The 20437-nt window shown below is 45.3% G+C and overlaps 2 protein-coding genes across 4 annotated transcripts in view; one reads left to right on the plus strand and one right to left on the minus strand.

Moving 5' to 3' along the window:
* ACADSB (acyl-CoA dehydrogenase short/branched chain) overlaps window positions 1–20437 on the plus strand; it is a 49791-nt gene that overhangs the window by 13222 nt on the left and 16132 nt on the right. Inside the window, exons 1-3 of one of the 3 annotated variants that reach the window (XM_044295894.1) lie at window positions 13915–14022; window positions 15715–15877; window positions 18163–18263. In XM_044295894.1, the coding sequence (XP_044151829.1) occupies window positions 13993–14022; window positions 15715–15877; window positions 18163–18263 (294 nt within the window). In that variant the 5' untranslated portion in view covers window positions 13915–13992. Of the gene's footprint in view, window positions 1–13914; window positions 14023–15714; window positions 15878–18162; window positions 18264–20437 lie in introns of those variants that run through there. The other 2 variants (XM_044295893.1, XR_006390172.1) reach the window with 2 other exon arrangements.
* IKZF5 (IKAROS family zinc finger 5) lies at window positions 1772–13680 on the minus strand. Its single transcript, XM_044295895.1, is given in 5 exon segments — window positions 1772–2643; window positions 2645–2838; window positions 4169–4351; window positions 8163–8332; window positions 13542–13680. Coding segments are annotated over 4 exon segments (1263 nt in total). The 5' UTR covers window positions 8296–8332; window positions 13542–13680; the 3' UTR covers window positions 1772–1890.

Below are 20437 nucleotides of genomic sequence, written 5' to 3' on the forward strand. Positions count from 1 at the left end.
GCAGGCAGGGCGTTATAAGGCATACTGTTATATACTGCTGACATTAGGGATGCGCTAATGTCGGTCAGCTACGTAACGTTATTTCTAATGACAGAAACCCTTTAAGTAAATGGGTCTGCATCCGATCCACAAAAAATGCAGATTAGATGCAGACCAAAACCACGCTCGTATGCATAAACCCGCTCCATCCACTGCACATCACAGCTAGAGGGTAACAGCTTATCAGCAGAGGTATGGGGAGTCAGACCCCCACCAATCAGATACTGAGATCCTACTCTTTAAGGGGTTAAAGAGGACCTTTCACTAGTTTAAAAACTAACTATATCAGTGGGCAGAGCGGCGCCCAGGGGTCCCCCTGCACTTACTAGTATGTCTGGGCGCCGCTCTGTTCGCCCGGTATAGGCTTCGGTGTCTGCAGCTCGCTCTGTTGTACTGGGCGGAGTTTTTGTATTGGGGTTGTCCCTTGCTGCAGCGCTGGCCAATCGTAGCGCACAGCTCATAGCCTGGGATTGGCCAGCGCTGCAGCAAGGGACAACCCTAATACAAAGACTCCGCCCAGTACAACAGAGGGAGCTGCAGACACCGAAGCCTATACCGGGCGAACGGAGCGGCGCCCAGACATACTAGTAAGTGCAGGGGGACCCCTGGGCGCCGCTCTGCCCACTGATATAGTTAGGACCTTTCACTATTAGTTTAAAAACTATCTAAGGATTAAAAATTGTGTCAGGGGGCCATTGTCCTGCAATGATCGTTCGTGGTCTGAGCCAACACATCTCTTCCATTTCAGCTTTTTAGTAAAGTAATATAATATTGGTCTTTGTATTGTTGTATCTGCTTCCCATTCTTCAAAAGGACTCCGATTTGGTACTGCGTCTTCTAAGGGTATGTTCAGACGTAGGATTTTGGGTTCGGGTTTCAGTGCTGCCATGCTGTTTTCAAGACTGCACCAAGCTCGTTCTTGGGGCACTGACCCCCTCGCAGAGCCACAGCTGGGTCCTGCCTGAAATCCTACGGCTGACGCAGTTTCTTCCTTGGGATATGTGGTGGGTTCTGTCGTGGACAAAATCCTGCCGTGTGAACCTACCCTGAGCCTCCAGGAGCTCGGCTTCTTACCATTCTCACTGAAGAAATGAAGGTGATGGGGGACACTGGGGAGGTGGGCAGACAACACACATTTATTATACAGCGTGGTTTACAAAGAAGTTTGACTCTTTGGAGCAACACTGAACACACGGTGAATAGATCTGTACAAACATATTTAACGACCAATGATAAGTTATTTCATAAAAAAAAAATATATATAAAAAAAAAAAAAGTTTCCAATTGGAAACCATTATAATTACTCTTAAAATGACTTCATTCAAGCCCATCACACGCAGGGCGAAAGGCCGCAAGAAGGTAAAATCCCGACGATGGACAATAAAAGTACTGACAGGGTTTACAACACTTACAGAGATGCCAACAGTCTTCACCTTGTAGAAGTATGATCACTGTGAGGTTCTCCCAACGAAAACTGGTTATATTCTGATGACCCCCCTCTCGTACTGTCCATGGGGGGGGCAAGATGAGAACAACAGACAACTGGGCAGACAACTAAACGTTAGGTGCCTAATCCAGTATCATAAACATCACATATCTATAGGCATCTGTCCTTGAAGTGATGCCCAAAACTTCCTGTCCGCTCTACCTGGCTTGGTTCCCTCAATGCTGTCAAGACGGCCATCTTGCAATATATATTTTTTTTCCTTCCGAGTCAGACCATGGGACCAAATGAGAGACATATATATTTATACTTGCATCCTATACACATTCCTCAAATGACAGGCACTCTATAAGACGGACTGTCTCCTGAGGAGCAGAGTGACATACAAAGATAAAGGCTACTAGAAGTCAGTGTTGGCTATGTTGACCTCGAGCAAAGTGGCAAGCAAAGTCATACTTGTTTTTGCATTTGCAACCACAGATGTTGCATTGGAAAGGGTTTTCAAATCCGTGGCATCCCATGTGGATTGTGTAGAGTATGTTGTCTGCAAAGTACATGTCACAGTGTTGGCAGTGGTGCAGAAGCTGAGGGTCCTGGACTGGCAGAGCAGGGGCTGGTGTGCTAGGTTGGCTGTTGCTAATGCTGGGGGTGCTGGTCCGGCCACTACGCTCGCTGCTGGGGCCGGCCATGGGGCTACAGTTCCGATGATTGTGTGTCGGACGTACATCCGGGCTGGTCGGGGAGGAGCTCTGAGGAACGCTGGTGGAGACAGCCGAGACACAGGGTGGCGCTGGAGGCTGCTGGATCATGAACGGTTTCTCGTCAGGACATGGTCCTGTGTCTGGTGAAGCAGGGTTCTGAGTATCTGGTGGAAGGCTGGAAAGCTGTCCTGCCAAGGTAGATAGCTGGTTTAAGGGGTTATCCACCATGAGCTCTTGTGGATCTCTAGACAGTCCTCCAGATCCATGTGTAACCTTGGCAAGATTCTCATAGGCCTCGCTCTGGATACTGGGGATCTCATGAGAGAAGTCAGTCAGGTAGTCTGGCTTGTGCACCACCATGGATGGTGGGCTGAGGTTAATAAGAGTTCGACGACTGTAGCCCAAGCTGCTAACTTTTTTCTGAAGCACACCCCACATTTTCTTGTTGCCAAGTGTGGGGACGTGTGCCCTTAATGGGCAGCATCTTGTGCTTACGGCGGCGGTGATGGGACAGGTTACTACGGTCACTGCAGCGGAAGGAACATAGCTCACACTTGTAAGGCTTCTCTCCTGTGTGAGAGCGCATGTGAGCCTCCAGGTGGCGCTCATAGGCTGATGCAAAAGGACATAGGTGACAGCGGTGCGGTTTCTCACCTGTGGGGGGGAAAGAGAAGGAAAGTAAATTAGACACAAAATTATGCAGTTGCCTTTTTTTTTTCCTTGAATGACAAACCTGTCCATAAAAATGAACTGTCGGGAAAGAAAAAAAAAAAAGTGGCTGCGATCTGGCTATTGATGGAGGAGACCGCAGATAGGACTGTAATCAGATCTTAGGGGTCCATCCCTCCCATAATCAATTGTTTGAATCAGCTGCTGCAATCAGGAATAGGCCTCATGAAAACTTTTATTCAACTTTAAAAAATAAAAAGTCCCTAAATGGAATTTCTTTACTTTTTTTTTCCTAAAATAAATTTCCACCTAAAGCTCTGATTTTCATCCGCCCTTTAAATTCACCATTCTCAGCAGTGTACGGACTCTGCATTGTATCAGACGGAGTACGAGCTGGAGACCGTTCCGCTAATCCTGGCATAGCACGTTGTTACAGGGTATCCATGTGGTACACCAGCATTTAGCCAACCTCGGGGGGGCACAGGTAGCTATGTGTGCTCCTGCCCTACACCGTCCACTGCAGCCCCACTGATAACATGCAGAGTCCGTACACCACTGACGAGTCAGCGATGTGCCAGGACAGTGAGTTTAAAGTGTGGTGGAAATGTCTTTAGTAAAAATCAATGAATAAAGTATGTTAGAAAAGTTTATTTGTAGGGCATTTGGGACATTTAAAAAATAAATGGCCGCTATCCTGTGTTGTCCTGGAGCGCAGAAGCCAGTTTAGGGTCTATTCAGACGTTAATATGAATGGGTCCACATCTAAAATTGCAGAACAGGTGCGGACCCGTTCATTTCAATGCGGCCAGCACACCGTGTACTGTCTGTATCCGTAGTTCTGTTCCGCAGCCCCGCAAAAAAGATACAGCAAGTCATAGTCTTGTCTGCAGCCACGGACAAGAATAGGCATTTCTATCACAGGGCCGGCCATGAGTGGTCCGCAAAATGTGAAACGCACATGTCCGTGCGGATCTGCAATTTGCGGATGTGTGAATGGACCCTAAAACAGCTGATGGGCGAGGGTGTCGGGAGTCTGACCCCGACCGATGTGATATTGATAAGCTGTTGTCTGGAGTCGTAAAGATGTGCTGCATTTATTAACCTCTCACCTATTTTGAGCTTTGAGCAGTTGTCTCAGCTCACATATTTGCACATCACTGAGATATGCCACCAATGTCAGGTGTGGGTCCCACCCCTACCTCTAGAACGGGGTCCCCAAAATGAATGAGAGCACACAGCACATAGTGTTGAGCCATTCAATGCGAGTCTCTACAATAGGCACTCATGCCCCGCATGCGCACTGACCGGGTCCTACCTGTGTGTATGCGTATGTGTTCTATCAGACGAGCGGTGCCCTTGCTGGCATAGTTACAGTAGCGACATTTTAGTTTCCCGTCGTATGTCCGCTCAAAGCCATCCACCAGCATCCCCGCGCTGTCATCCAGAGAGACCTCCACAGACGGGTGGTCCAGCCCATTCTGATCGCTGTCTGTCCCAGCTGCCGGTAGAGCAAGGCACGGAGAGTTAGCGGTGTACACATCGTGGTTTTGTGACCCTGATTCATAGAAAGTGAGTCAGCTGTCGTCATGGGGGAAAGGGTCAGCACACAGATACAGCATACATAATGATGGGCATGTATAAACTCTCAATGAAAAGTTTCAAAGTTTTCTAAGAAAATTTGCATTTCAGTTCACCACATTAGTAATATCTCTGCTTACTCTTCATGAATGGAATAATGCATACTGCCAGGTGGGGTTGATCCTGCTGATTAAAAGGATACCTGTTTTGTTATCATTTGTGGCATCTCTGAGGGAAAAAAAACTATTATTTATGCAAATTAGGGCTTCAGTGCACCAAGGGGCGTGGACAGAACTTGAAAGCTGAGGTGCACTAAGGCCTCTTTCACACGGGCGTTGCGGGAACACGCACGATTTTTCCGCGCGAGTGCAAAACATTGTAATGCGTTTTGCACTCGCGTGAGAAAAATCGCGCATGTTTGGTACCCAAACCCGAACTTCTTCACAGAATTTCAGGCTTGGGATCGGTGTTCTGTAGATTGTATTATTTTCCCTTATAACATGGTTATAAGGGAAAATAATAGCATTCTGAATACAGAATGCATAGTATAATAGCGCTGGAGGGGTTAAAAATAATAATAATTTAACTCTCCTTAATCCACTTCATTGCTGAAGCCCGGCATCTCCTTCTGTCTTCATCTTAGCTCTGTGCAGCAACAGGACCTGTGGTGACGTCACTCCGGTCATCACATGATTTTACCATGGTGATGGATCATGTGATGGATCATGTGATGACCGGAGTGACGTCACCACAGGTCCTGTTACTGCACACAGCTAAGATGAAGACGGAAGGAGATGCCGACTTCGTGATTAAGTGGATTAAGGTGAGTTAAATTATTTTTAAATTTTTTTTTAACCCCTCCAGCGCTATTTTTTACTATGCATTCTGTATTTAGAATGCTATTATTTTTCCTTATAACCATGTTATAAGGGAAAATAATAATGATCGGGTCTCCATCCCGATCGTCTCCTAGCAACCGTGCGTGAAAATCGCACCGCATCCGCACTTGCTTGCGATTTTCACGCAACCCTATTCATTTCTATGTGGCCTGCGTTACGTTAAAAACGCAGAATATAGAGCATGCTGCGATTTTTCACGCAACGCACAAGTGATGCGTGAAAATCTCCGCTCGTGTGAACAGCCCCATAGAAATGAATGGGTCTGTATTCAGTGCGGGTGCAATGCGTTCAACTCGCGCATCGCATCCGCGCGGAAATACTCGCCCGTGTGAAAGGGGCCTAAGAGTCTTGGCCCCACCCATTCGTGCGCTAAAGCTCTAATTTGCATAAAGATTACACTTTTATTTTATTTTTTCTTGGGAACCCCGTAAGTGATTTTTACAAGACAAGTATTATTTTAATCCGCAGGATCAACCCTACCAGAAATATGCCTGGTTTGATCCTGTTGACAGATGCTCTATCAATACAAATCTACACCAGGACCTGATGGTTTGCTACAGTGTATCAGCCTGAAGGCAGAAGATTGCCTAGACTGTATACAACCGGAGCAAACATTCAGCTCTGCCAACTATCCACTGCTTATGGTTTGTGGCCTATGAATGTAAACATATGCTGACAGAGATCTTAACCCCTTCATGACATGACATTTTTTCATTTTTGCGTTTTTGTTTTACTCCCTGCTTTTTCATAGCCTAAGGCTACATGCACACGACCGTATGTGTTTTGTGGTCTGCAAATTGCGGACCCGCAAGAAAAAACGGATGACATCCATTTTTAAAAAATTTTTTTTTTTTGCGGATCCATTGTAACAATGTCTAAAACGGACAAGAATAGGACATGTTCTATTATTTTAAATTTTTTGCAGGGCTACGGAATGTACATACTGATGCGGACAGCACACTGTGTGCTGTCCGCATTTTTTGCGGACCCGTTGAAATGAAAGGGTCCACATTCTATCCGCAAAAAAATAAAATGAACGGACACTGAAACAATCAACGTTCGTGTACATGTAGCCTAACTTTATTTTTCCGTTCGCATAGACGTATGAGGACTTGTTTTTTTGCGGAACAAGTCGCCCTTACTAATGGCACAATTTAATATTGCATAGAAAGTAGTGGGAAGCTTGAGAAAAAAATCCAAATGGGGTGAAATTGGAAACAAAATGTAATTCCACCACGGTTTTATGGGTTTCCTATGCAGTGAAACTGACCTGTTCCCTTCATTCTCTGGGTCAGTATGATTACAGCGATACCACATTTATATAGTTTTAATAGTGAATAAAAAAAACTCTGGAATAATGTTTTTTCTTTCCATCGCCATATTCTGACCCCCCCCCCCCATAACTTTTTTACAGTTATGTTTAATGAGCTCTGTGTAGGCTTTTTTTTTTTTGTAGGGTGACTTGTAGTTTTCAGTGATACCATTTTGGGGTCAGGTAAAGCAAAGAGGGGGGGAAAAAAAGGCGAATCTACCAATTTTTTTTATTTATTTTTTTGTTATGACATTCACCATACAGGATATACGTTTTATATTTTAATAATATGGGCGTTTCGGGACACAGTGGTGCAAATGATCTTTTTATTAATTTTTTTATCTATCAATTACATATCCCATAGACTACAATGAATTGCCATTGCAGCCTATGGGACTTTTCCCTGGGAGAGCTGCACTTCCCCTGCTGAGATTGGGGAAGCCGATCGTTTGCTGTGTTAGCCTCGGTTACTCTGAAGGATCTGAGGCTACCACAGCAACAGTTCCTATGGAGCCCTCATCTCAGTGAGGAAAAGCCTCTCACAATTGACAATGGCACCTGAGACGTTAAAGGTCTGTGATCGCCATTATTGCCGATCACAGACATTAGCTCAGGATGTCTGCTGTTTAAAGAGGACCTTTAACCACTCCTGACATGTCTGTTTTAATATCTTCATGCATTCCCCATGTAATAACAATTCTGGAGCATCTGCTCTTATGGCTCTATGTTGTGCCATTCCTTTATTACTTCTACTAGAAGTTATGAATGATTTGCTAGCAGTCTGCAGTAGGGGTACAGAGGGGTGGTAACCAGTTGGGGGCGTGTCCCTGCACAGACTCACTCTATCCAATCAGTGCTGTAATTTTCAGTCTGTGCAGGTACACACCCCCAACTGGTTACCACCCCTCTGTACCCTTACTGAAGGCTTATAGCAATTCATTCATAACTTCTAGCAGGAATAATAGAGGACTGGCACAACATAGAGCTCTAAGAAGAGATGCTCCAGAATGGTTATCATGAGGAATGCATGAAGCTATTAAAACAGACATGTCAGGAGCGGTGAAAGGTCCTCTTTTTAAAACAGCAGAAACACTGTGGTTTTAAGGGGTGCCATCTTTACAGACCCAATATCCACCGTACATGTACCATCCTGTCCTTCTCACTGGTGGGCACTGCCAACGAGTAAACTATTCCTGCACTTGCCATGTGCAGCCTTTTTAGCTGATCCAAAGAAGGACCGCTAATTAAGCAATTGGGTCTTGCTAGAAACTCTTACGACCCCCTAGTAATATCTACACAATTCGCACACCCACAACGTAAAACATGGGGATAAGGGGGCAAGGGGATGTGGGAGAAAACATGGCCGAACTCCTGAAGTCTAAACATTTGTAAGTTGTCTATATACCGCTTACCCGCCCTTCTTGCACTTAGTATCTATAAGGCGTCCCACCCCTTTAAGCACAGGAGTACATTTTATTTAAAAAAAAGTGTAATTCTGAAACACTTACAGTGGCACCTACCTCCTTGTAAAGTGTCGCCCTCTTTGTCTCCGCTCACAGAGCCAGAAATCATATTGACGTGGTGCGTTTGCTGGGTGAGGTATTCCTGGAAATCCTTGACAAAGTCCAGCGCCTCCGGTTTTTTCTCACCCATATTCAGTTCTGGTGTGGTCCTGCCGCAGCCCCCGTGCCTGAAAGGAGAATATAGTCACTGGGGAGAAGTGTAGGGACTGCAACACGGCTCCATTTACTTGAATGTGTCTGGCGGGGAGCAGAGCTGTGCTCCATGCAATGTAGAAAAAGAATCCCATTGCTGCTGTTGACGGATCTGGTAGTTCTTGAGTGCAGCATGGTGTCCTGTCGGCATTGCCATTACAAACATGGTGGCACTTTTTTAAGGCGTTGCAACATTTCTTCAGCAATTTCTGTTTAAATAAGACAATTGTGGCATATTCGATGCTGAGACCGCCACTTATTCGGGGAGTGGGACTTTCAGAGTTCCACTGCAGAAGAGGAAGGAGATAGTAGGGACAAGTGGGGAGCACAGCGGTCCTTGCCATTAAAGGGTTTCTACCACCAGAAATACCGTTATGTAGCTGACTGACATGAGCGATGCGCTAATGTCAGCACTACATAACAGGTATGTTTCTAACGTTAGCCCCCTGCAGCCGTTTTGATAAAATAAGCCCTTTTATAATATGCTAATGAGCCTCTAGGTGCTATGTGGGCGTAAAATCAGCACCTAGAGGCTCCGTCTACTCGCGCTTTATCTCGCCCGAGGTCCTCTTGATTGATATGACGATTCGCAGCATCCTTGACGAAATCCCTCGCCGTGCCTGTTCACTTCTGTACTAGGCGCAGTGAGTGAAGGCCGCTCTCCTGGTGCCGGCTTCCTCACTGTGACGTAGGCGGCGCAGGAGCGCATCATTCACTCACTGCGCCAAGTACAGAAGTGAACGGCGCGGGATTTCATCAACAATGCTGCGAACCGTCACCTCAATCAAGAGGAGCGGGGCGGGATAAAGGGTGAGTAGACGGAGCCTCTAGATGCTGATTTTACGCCCACATAGCACCTAGAGGCTCATTAGCATTATTATTTATTTTTTTACACAAAAACGGCTGCAGGGACTAATGTTAAAACATACTGTTATGTAGTGCTGACATTAGCGCATCGCTCATGTCAGTCAGCTACATAACAGTATTTCTGGTGGTAGAAGCCCTTTAAAGGGAACCTGTCCTTGACTCAGCTCAGGTTAATTTGCATATGTATCAAATCAGTTTTTTACACAATAAAAGCACACAGAGCTATGGGGACTGGGTATTGCGGATGTGCTAGCGGCCATCTAGCAACCCATGTCCTCAGCTCTATACCCAAAATCCCAGTGACAGGTTCCCTTTAATGACTATACTTTCTAAACCGGACACATTCTATTTTTTGAGGAACGGACATGCGGAAACAGAATGCAGACGGAATACAGTCTGCAAAAAAAACTAACGGAACGAAAATACGTTCGTGTGCATGAGCCTTAATACTGACAATGATTACAAGTAATGGCTGGTTTTTGAGCCTGAAATGAGCGCAGACGTCAGCATGGAGCCTCTCTCATCTGACAGCTGCTCTTTTCTAATTGGCAAGAGCAGTCGCCCACGGCCCCCGACTGGGTTGTCAGACCTATGCTTCTTGGTTGTTCTAGACCAGTGATGGTGAACCTTTTTAAGACCGAGTGCCCAAACTGTAACCCAAAACCCACGCATTTATCGGAAAGTGCCAACACGGCAATTTACCCTGAATACAACAGTCCAATATAGTATATCTTCCATGTACTTTATCACTTAGCTATAATAGCTGCCTACATTTAATGCACTGCCTGTGCCGTTCATAGTGCGCCCTGGACTGATGAATGGCAGGAAAAGTCTAAGGCATATTGGTACACCATAGACTTTTTCCAGGGTGCGGGTGCCCACAGAGAGGTCTCTGAGTGCCGCCTCTGGCACCCGTGCCATAGGTTCGCCAACACTGTTCTAGACAGTCCTTTACGGCATAACAGAGGCACAGGAGGTTTGCCTGTGGTGGAAAAATACGCAGCAAAATTGTTTCCAATTTCTCTGCTAAATGGGCTAAATAGGAAGAAGAAATTGACAAGCTACAGTTTTTAAAAAATCCACAACGCACACCGCGTGGAAGAGATCTGTTAAAAAATGGCATCCACGTTGCTGCTGCGGTATGTGTGCGCAAAAAAAATCAACAGCCTTTCCAGTAGGTGTGAACGTACCCCTCTGGCCTCATTCACTAGGTATATGCACGGACAGCGCACGTTCCCACTGATTTCAATGTGTTTCTCACAGAGACTTGCATTATATTTTGGTTTGTGAGTTGGGGCAAACGAGCCTATTGAAGTCTATGGGTCGGTGAAAACCACTGACACAACACGGACGGCATCCCTATTATGTCACTGGTAGGCGATGTTCTGGAAATGAATCTCCGCAGTGTCTGTGGAATATGGATGACACATGGAGGGCAAAAAACGAATCCAAACGATCATGGAAATGTGAATGGGACCTTAGCGTAGGGAGGCACGACCGCACCGCTACATGTGACATCACAGGAGTCGCACACAACGTTCACCGCAGCATTGCTGAGGGAGATATTACTGGCCGGGGCGGGCAGGACACACAGCTCCTTTATGCCTCCTTCCACAAGCCATGCAGTGTGCCTGCTGTACGCCCACCCACCGCCACAGCCCGCTCACATCCTGATGCAGCAGCCCAGGGTCTGCACAGAGGCAATGTTTAGGAGGCCATTATACAAAGTACTTCCCATCCATCTCCCCCCAATACTAAACATAACAGCTAATGCTCGAGCAACGACATGGATGGCGACATAAAATACTGCGATACACTGTATTACACTCTAACAGTTTGTCTATTACGGGGGTCCTAGAGAATTTCTGTAGAAGAAGTCAGAGTCCAGACCCATAGTGTGGGATAGAGAAGGCACCGCAATACTCTTGGCTTCCGCCATATAGCCCCAGTATGGCGCCAGCAGCCTGGTACAAGCCTTTGCTAAATGTATTTTTTCCACTGTGTGCCGCACGGCAGGTCGTATCCAGATGTTACATGGAAGTGAATGGGATTTTAGGAACTCCCATTGACACCCTGTGTCTGAATAGCACACATAGATGGGAGCACTACAGGGCAGGGAAAGGCTGACGACCTTCGGGGCTCCTACATTCGGCCATTGCTGCTTTGCGGCCCGCAAAAGGGACTAGAAGAAGACGTGTCCTATAAGCAGAATGGCCGCACGGATGACATTTATGTGCTGTCCACATTATTACAGACCACAGAAATGCAGATGGGACGCGGACCCAATATACCAGGGCTGGCCAACCTGCGGCTCTCCAGCTGTTGTAAAACTACAATTACCCACCATGCCCTGCTGTAGGCTGTCTGGGCATGCTGGGAGTTGTAGTTTTGCAACAGCTGGAGCGCCGCAGGTTGGCCAGCCCTGCAATATACAGTCGTGTGCAGGAGCCCTTTTAGCCTCTCAAACTGGATGTATCAGTTTTGTGATCCACAAAGTACAGAGACCGCACTTTTTGCAGCCGCCAAATGCCTATTTTTTCCGCAAAAAGGACAAGAATAGGGCAGATTTTATAGGGACCTACTAAAAGGAATGACTGAGTGGAATGCCCATAGACTTTAACAGGAAAGTGGGATGCCCATAGAGAATAATTTAAAATGTAATATTTGAATGAGAGACAAAACCATTTGACATATCTAATAAATATACACTCCAAACTCGGTGGGATTATTTTAAATTAAGATTAAGTGGGATTATCATTGGTTTCTATGGAATGACACAATGGAATGCCTATAGACTATAATGGGAAGTAAACTCTGAGCTCATTTGCAGGTAAATCTGTGTTATTTAGGACATTACCATGATAATCCCACTTAATCTCAATTTTAAATAATCCCACTAAATTTGAAGCGCAAGCCTGCTACAGATTTATTTGATGTTGAATAGTTCTGGCACCAAGTCACGTTTTACTTCCCATTATAGCCTATGGGCGTTCCATCACCTTTGCATTCTATAGAAAACGGTTATAATCCAAGGTAATTTTCATTTTACAGTCTGCTACTCTACCCAGGGAACACTTGAGGTAAAGGTTAATGTCCTACATAACACAGATTTACCTGCAAATGAGCTCATAGCTTACTTTCCATTATAGTCTATGGGCATTCCTTTGTGTCATTCACCCTCGTCATTCTGTAGAAAACAGTGATAATTCCACATAATCTGAACCTTAAATAATCCCACTGAACTTGGAGAGTAAGCCTGCTAAATAATTATTAGATATGTCAAATGGTTTTGTCTCTAATTCAAATATTACATTTCCATTATTCTCTATGGGCATTCCACTCTGTCATTCCTTTTAATAGATCCCGATTTTATCATTTGCGGCACAGCCGTGTGCAGTCCCTTAGAAATGAATGGGTCCGCATGCAATCAGCAAAACATGCAGATCAGACACGGACCAAAAATACGGTTGTGTGCATGAGGCCCTATTCTGAGGATCCTCTCTAAGGGTTCATGCACACGAGCATCTGTGTCCTGTGCTACGGACCACAATACATGAGCACCAGCCGCGTAAATCCCGTATCGCACCACAGACCCATTTACTTGAATAGGTCCGCAGTATACGGCAAAATATAGCACATATAAGGGTTATCATACATATCACAAGTATATGGAATATTATGGATACAGTGATGTCATCACACAAGTATATGGAATATTATAGATAGTGATGTCATCACACAAGTATATGGAATATAATTTAGATAGTGATATCACACAAGTATATAGAATATTATAGATACAGTGATGTTATCACACAAGTATATAGAATATTATAGATACAGTGATGTTATCACACAAGTATATAGAATATTATAGATACAGTGATGTTATCACACAAGTATATAGAATATTATAGATAGTGATATCACACAAGTATATGGAATATTATAGTGATATCACACAAGTATATGGAATATTATAGTGATATCACACAAGTATATGGAATATTATAGATACAGTGATATCACACAAGTATATAGAATATTATAGATACAGTGATGTTATCACACAAGTATATGGAATATTACACATAAAGTGATGTCATCACACACGTGATCAGACAGATATGTGGGATAGCATAGATATAGTGTAATCGTATACAGAGATGAAGATTACAGGTACTAGAAGTTGTCACACATACACACAATGATACATAGGGAGCAAAGACAGAACACTATATTATTGTTGTGGACTGTCTCTTCTGACGTCACGTAACAAGGCCCCGCCCCCTCCGGAGGTATCATACACCCTCTTACCGTTACCGGGAGCTCCTTACAACCGGGCACCGCATTCCGCCTCCACTGTACAGTTGGATGCCGGGGAGGACCACTGCCCCTTCTCACCGTCCAATTCTGTTGTCCGGGCCCAGGCAGGACCAAAGCACGCATGCGCACACCGGAGCCCACCTTCATGGTCACGCGTGTTGTCGTCATGACGCTGGCTGGCCGAGTTGCATGCTGGTAGTTGTAGTCTTTTGGTTTACTCTTTTCAACTGATAATGAAATATCTGTATCTAGCTGGCCTCAGAAGGGTGCGGAGATCACCAGAGACCTTATGCCTTATTACCAGCTTAAAATGAGAGGGGAAGGAGTTGATAATTTCGAGAGAGGCTTGGAACGCACAACACTTCCGGGATGTCCTGTCCCCAGATCTACTGCACTAGCAGGGGTTGACTAAACTCTCGCGATAGCTGATCTGTCCGGACAAATGGCTGGAGTGTTGTGTCGTAGTGTCCAGGTGAGAAGGACAAGGACTGTCAGGGTGGGAAGCCAGTATTTACCCAATGGTTTCCTACAAATATGGGGGATTCAGCCTGCACAACCCTGTATGCAGGTGCACATTGCTATGGCGAAATACAGATACAAACGCAAAAACACAAATGCAATCGCACTCTGCAACCAGCAATCTGCCCTGCCTCTATGCTGGATGTTGAATGAGGCATTGGTGTACATTTTGGCCAAAGCGTAATAAGCCACTCATGGAGGCGACCTTGACGTGGTGAGTGGCTTATTACGCTTTGGCCGAAATGTACACTAATGCCTTATTCAACATCCAGCATAGAGGCAGGGCAGAGTGCTGGTTGCAGAGTGCGATTGCATTTGTGTTTCCTACAAATAACCTGTTGATTAATTTTGGGGTTGCACATCTGTCTAGTTGCACTGTTTCCCATAGACACCACCACTGAGGGAACAGGGTGCCAGCACCTTACCTGCTGCTAAAATAAAGGAGCTGGTGGCGTTCTTCTGCACCGCCATGACTTTTCTGATGTCTCCGTCTGTTCATGATGTCACCGCTGTCGTCTTCTGATAAAAATAAGTGATAATTGTGGCGTGCAGCCGTTGCCCATAGCAACCAGTCTGGGTCTGAGAATCTGGTTTCTATGTGCAATTGCTCGTTTTCTCTGGTAGTGTCTGGTAAATCTCCTGCAAATATCGCAGTCTCAGTGGCATCAAGAGGGTAGGCAACCTCCGGCACTCCAGCTGTTGTGGAACTACAACTCCCAGCATGCCTCATTAATTTGTATGGGAGTTCAGAGAACACTTGAGCAGGTGCGCCTCCTGGTAGTGTTGAGCGAACTTGTGGTTTCAAGTTCGGCGTAAGAGGTTCGGGATATCGAAGAATTCCATTATGGATACCACTACCACAGACTATAAGTTATGGTCCGAGGTAGCGGAATTCTTAGAGAACCCGAACTTGAACCTTGTACGCCGAACTTGAAACCGCTCAACTCTCCCTGCTGGAATAGAAGGTGGCGAGCATCTGAGAAATGTTTCCCTTTATTCCCACGATCTGATCCCACAGGGGCAGTAAGTATAGAATGAGATTTTCGAAAAAAAACTCGTGCACACTCTGCAGAAACTTCCCGCCATGGATTCCGTGCATAGATTGATCTGCAGTGCGGATTTTATGCAAGTAGCACGTTACCGTGTTCTGCGGACCTCCACCAATGATTTCACATTTTGCAATGTATGGGGGTGAAATCTGCAGCAAAGACATCCCAAAAATACACCCCGCAAGGAAACGTTCCCAGTCCACCCCCCGTGCCATAGTTCATATGACGTGGATTTCTTCATAGACGGTTATCAATATCCGCATCATGGGGGGGGGGGGGGGGACAATTGAGGTGCTGAAATTACAGCAGGTGGCCACTCGCAGATCAGCCCTATTGAATGGGTGCGGATCCACAGCCGGTGGAAGTGAGAATCTGTGGCAGAAATCCAAGGGTCGGCCTCGATTCTTCTGCCACAGATTTTTCGAACAAAGACCTAAGGGAGATTCTGTGGCGGTAGATTTGTACCTGATGAAGTAGGATCTGTGTGCAGTGTAAATAATATCGCCCGCACTCTCTTTTATTAGAGGTGGTCCTCTTTTTGGTCAAATACATCACTTTATTTTACTTTATGGTCTTTTGTTTTTGTCCTATTCTAGGTACTGGGTAGAGGGTTGCGGCCCTGCCTGGTTACATCCCACAATCTCCATTGTCGTCTAAAATCTTCTAAAGCCTATGTGTTGGCTGCAGCGCCCAAGGAAGGAGCGATATATGCGCCCCTGGAGACGTTCACAGAAGAAGAGGGAATGCTGCGAGACATGGGTAAACCTAGAACCGATACCTCTCACTGCTCCTCCAACTTCACAGAGCTCCAAGACCGTGCCCATAAAACTGGATGAAAACGCAATTCATAAGAGTGATCCCATATTAAGCCTATGTTAACTACTTCCAGTATATGCCACGAAAGCCAGGTCCCACCTCTGGGGCCGTTTAACCTCTTAGATGCTGCAGACAGTAGTAGCTGCAGCACCTAAGGAGTTTGACGGGTTCCCTCTGTCACCCCAATGGCACCTGTGCTACTCAGTGTAAAGTGTGGCAATTATGTTCTGCCAAAATAGGCTGCATCCTTAAAGGGGTATTCTGACAGTACAGTGTTGATGACCTATGGAAAATCAATCATCTGCCACTTTGTTTCAGCAACTAGTGAAGGTCTCCAAACCTGGACCATCACAACCTCTGACATGTCAAAAGGGTTATACTTTAAAGGGGTTGTCCGAGTGTTTAATACTGTTGTCCTATCCTCAGTATCTGATTTCTGGGGGTCAGGCACCGATCAGCTATTTGAAGAGACCACTGTGGTCTCCTCCCAGTATTCCAAGCACAGCGCAGCACATTGTAATGGGAGAGAGTTTTCATAACTCTGCCTGCTTTATCAGCTCGGATAAGGCTACTTTCACACTAGCGTTTTGGCTTTCAGTTTGTGAGATCCGTTCAGGGCTCTCCCAAGCGGTCCAAAACGGATCAGTGTTTGCCCTAATGCATTCTGAATGGAAAAGGATCCGCTCAGAATGCATCAGTTTGCTTCCGTTCCGTCTCCATTCCACTCTGCTTGCATCGTTTTTTGTGTCCGCCTGACGAAACTGAGCCAAACTGATCCGTTCTGACACACAGTGTAAGTCAATAAGAACGGATCTGTTTTCTCTGACGCGATCTGGCACAATAGGAAACAGATCCGCCCCCCATTGACTTTCAATGGTGTTCAAGACGGATCCGTCTGGGCTATGTTAAAGATAGTACAAACAGATCCGTTTTTTTTTTGCGGAACCATTGACTTGAATGGAGCCACAGATCGTTATTTGCGGGCAATAATAGGACCAGTTCTATCTTTCAGCGGAACAGAAAAACGGAATGCATACGGAGTACATCACGTTTTTTTGCTGAACCATTGAAATGAATGGTTCCGCATATGGGCCGCAAACAGAATCCGCAAAAAACGGAACGGAAACTGAAAAAAAACGCTTGTGTGCAAGAGGCCTTGTCCTGGAGTAGTGCATGAGCTCCGCACTACCTGCTCATAGAGGGACCGCGACTGTACACCATCTCACGTTTATATATATATATATATTTTTTATTGTGTTTTTATATAGATTACAATGTTGGATGTATATTCTATGTCATTTTAGTAGGTAACAATAAGGCCTCTTTCCCAACGGGCGTGTGCGGCCCGTGGTCGTGTGGGTCCGCGATTCGGCAACGAGGAGCACACGCCCGTGGGAAAGAGGCCTAAATGTGGATGCTTGTTTGAGAACTAGCCGGCCTATTATTACTAATTTTTGTTCATTAGGTGGCTTTCTTTTGTCTTTCTTCTTTATGTTAAAAAGGCGGCCTGCTGGAGCTCTTGGCGTTTTGACATCTTCTCTATAGGGGAAAAATGCCATGATGAAAATACTAGTGGGAATTTCACTTTTTGGGCGTTTTTCACTGCGTTTTAACTGTGCTTTTTAATGTATGTTTTTGCAGTCATATGTTACTTAGGAGAGGAGACCGCACCTCTGACACGTCTGCTTTAGTAACTACTTGCGTTCCCCATGTCCTACCCATTCTGTATGACTCTATGTTGTGCCGTTCCTCTATTATTCCTTCTTGGGATTGTGTCCTTGCACAGTCTGACACTGGCAGCACTGACTGGTAACATCCAATCATTCATCACATTCAGCAGGAATAATAAAGGACTGGAACAACATAGTCATAAGTACAGATGCTCCGCAATTGGGATTACATGGGGGATGCAAGCAGTTACTAAAACGGACACGTCAGGAGAGGCGACAGATCCTCTTTATAAGTCTAAAGTGCATTATGAAATATCACTACACAAGCATTTTTGTAGCCAATATTTACTTTGTGTTTCAGCATAAAAAAAAACCCTCAAAACTAGATGCCATTTCTTAGAAGCAGAAGAAAATGTGCCAAAAAATGCAAATACGCCATATTTATTACGAGGCGTGTGTTGTTTTTTTTGTTTTAATAAATGAGGTGCAATTTTCGCCGTGATAAGTTTTGTGCTTGGTATAGTCTATTGTCTTCATGCTGTATTTCTTTCTTCTCAGTACGAAAATTTGCCCAGGACCGGATCGCCCCACTTGTGAAAACCATGGATGCCAATTCAAAAATGGACAATTCAGTCATTCAGGGATTGTTTGAGCTTGGGGTTAGTACTTTTAATGTTGGCTGAAAGTTTACTGTCTACAACCATAGCTAACAGAGTACAGACTGTGGTTTATTCAGTGTCCGGTTTTTGCAGTTTTTTGCTTTTTCCTTTGTTACATATATTTAATACGGTTGAAAAAAGAGATACGTCCATCACCCAAGGGATAGGTGGGGACGCGAATTCCAGAAGGAAATGAGACTCGGATTTCTACACGTTTTCATAAACATTAATGTTGTTTACCTTTAAGAATTCATCTAAACCCTTTTTGAAACTGTCCACTGTTCCTGCTGTGACCACGTCCTGAGGACGTCTATTCCGCAGATTCACAGTTCTTACAGTAAAGAAGCTTTGACGCTTCCGGAGACTGCACTTTTTCTTCTCCAGTCGGAGGCAGTGCCCCCTTGTCTTTTGAGCACATTTTACATGGAACAGTTTTTCGCAGTATTTTTTGTATGGCCCATTTATATATTTGTATAGGTTAATTTTCCAGCTGCTTTGCAACCTTTCTATGTACTGGTGCTTAGAACTGGACTGCGTATTCCAGATGAGGCCGCAGCGAATCTTAGTGGAGATCGTCGACAAGTAGCTTAGCTGTAGTTGAGAGGTCTACCTGCAGTGGTGGTCAGGGACACATGGGGGGCATTTATTAAGGGACTTGCAACTTATTTAGTCTCTTTCTTAACCGGCTTTGCAACAATATTTAGTTGCACAGCCGATTTCACTTTGTGTTTGGCAGCTGGGCAGGACGGGCGTCGGGGCCGGTGTTCTGCCAGATTCCTATACCTTGGCAGAATGCTATACCTGGAAGTGATGCAGCCGCACTGGAATCTGCTGGAGGAGGGTGTGTGTGTGGATCTGCGCAAGCGCAGATCCACTAGATTCGTATAAATAATTGCACCGCCACGGGAGAAGCACACACGGTCCCTGAGTGCGCACGCACAGTGTACGGTTTTGCGCAAGCAAATTAAGTAGGTGCTTCTCCCGCGGCGGTGCAATTATTTTTACAAATCCAGTGGATCTGCGCTTGCGTCTTAGTAAATGTCCCCCATAGAATGAGCTTTAGGGTGCGGCTACACGGCCATCTTGGGTGCGAACATGGCGTGTCCAAGCATGGTGGTGTGTGGCAGGGCTGCCATAGGACTGAATGGGGTTGCAGTGCGACTCGCATAATTGCTGCGACCGCGACACACAAAGTCCAGCAGTGTTTGCTCATTCATCAGGTGATCGCCGGCGCCTTTTACACAGGACAATTATCACGAGCGACTTCACGAATAACTAACTTCGGCTCATCAGAGCCCGTACATTCTAATACTGTATGGAGACGAATCTTCTTACAGTATTATTCTGAAGTTTTGAATGAAGCGACTTTAGATGAAGCATCCGAAGCGTGCTTCGCTCAACACTAGTGCTCAGTTTAAAGGGAACCTGTCACCTGGATTTTGGGTATAGAGCTGATGTCCGCTAGCACATCCGCAATACCCAGTCCCCATAGCTCTGTGTGCTTTTATTGTGACAGGTTCCCTTTAAATCTTCAACTGCCACCAGCTGTATGTTCTGTTAGAAGCTGTGGCAGTTACAGGGAGAGAGGTGCAGCAGAAAGGACATTCCCCTGGGTCGTGATGGGGAGAGAGCTGCAGCAGAAAGGACATTCCCCTGAGCTGCTAGGCTGAAGAAAATCTAGCACAGGAATTGGAGTAATGAGAAAGTGGAGATCTCTGGATCCATGTGAGACACAGGGCTGGTTCTAGCTTGATGAGAAAGAGATTGTCATGTACTATATGATGTCTGATTTTAATTTTTTACATCAATCATTGCAAAACCCCTTTAAAGATAACCTACACACACACAGCCCCCTAGTCCTAATAGGGCTCTCCATGTTTTCTTCATTTATACCCTTCTTATGGCCCAATGTTATGTTGTTCAGTTCAAAAAACCTTTAACTTATATATAGTGTTAAGCGAACTTGTGTTTTAAGTTCTGCGTCCAAAGTTTGGGTTCAGGTTATCGAAGAATCCTGTTTATGGATTCCAAATTCCGTTATGGTCCGTGGTAGCGTAATCCATAACTGGATTCTTCGATAACCCGAACCCAAATTTGGACGCAGAACTTAAAACACAAGTTCGCTCAACACTACTTATACGTAAATGGGCTGATAGAAGTCGAGGGGATGAGGA

This window comes from Bufo gargarizans, chromosome 6 (genome assembly GCF_014858855.1).
Source record: "Bufo gargarizans isolate SCDJY-AF-19 chromosome 6, ASM1485885v1, whole genome shotgun sequence".
Lineage (NCBI taxonomy): Eukaryota > Metazoa > Chordata > Amphibia > Anura > Bufonidae > Bufo > Bufo gargarizans.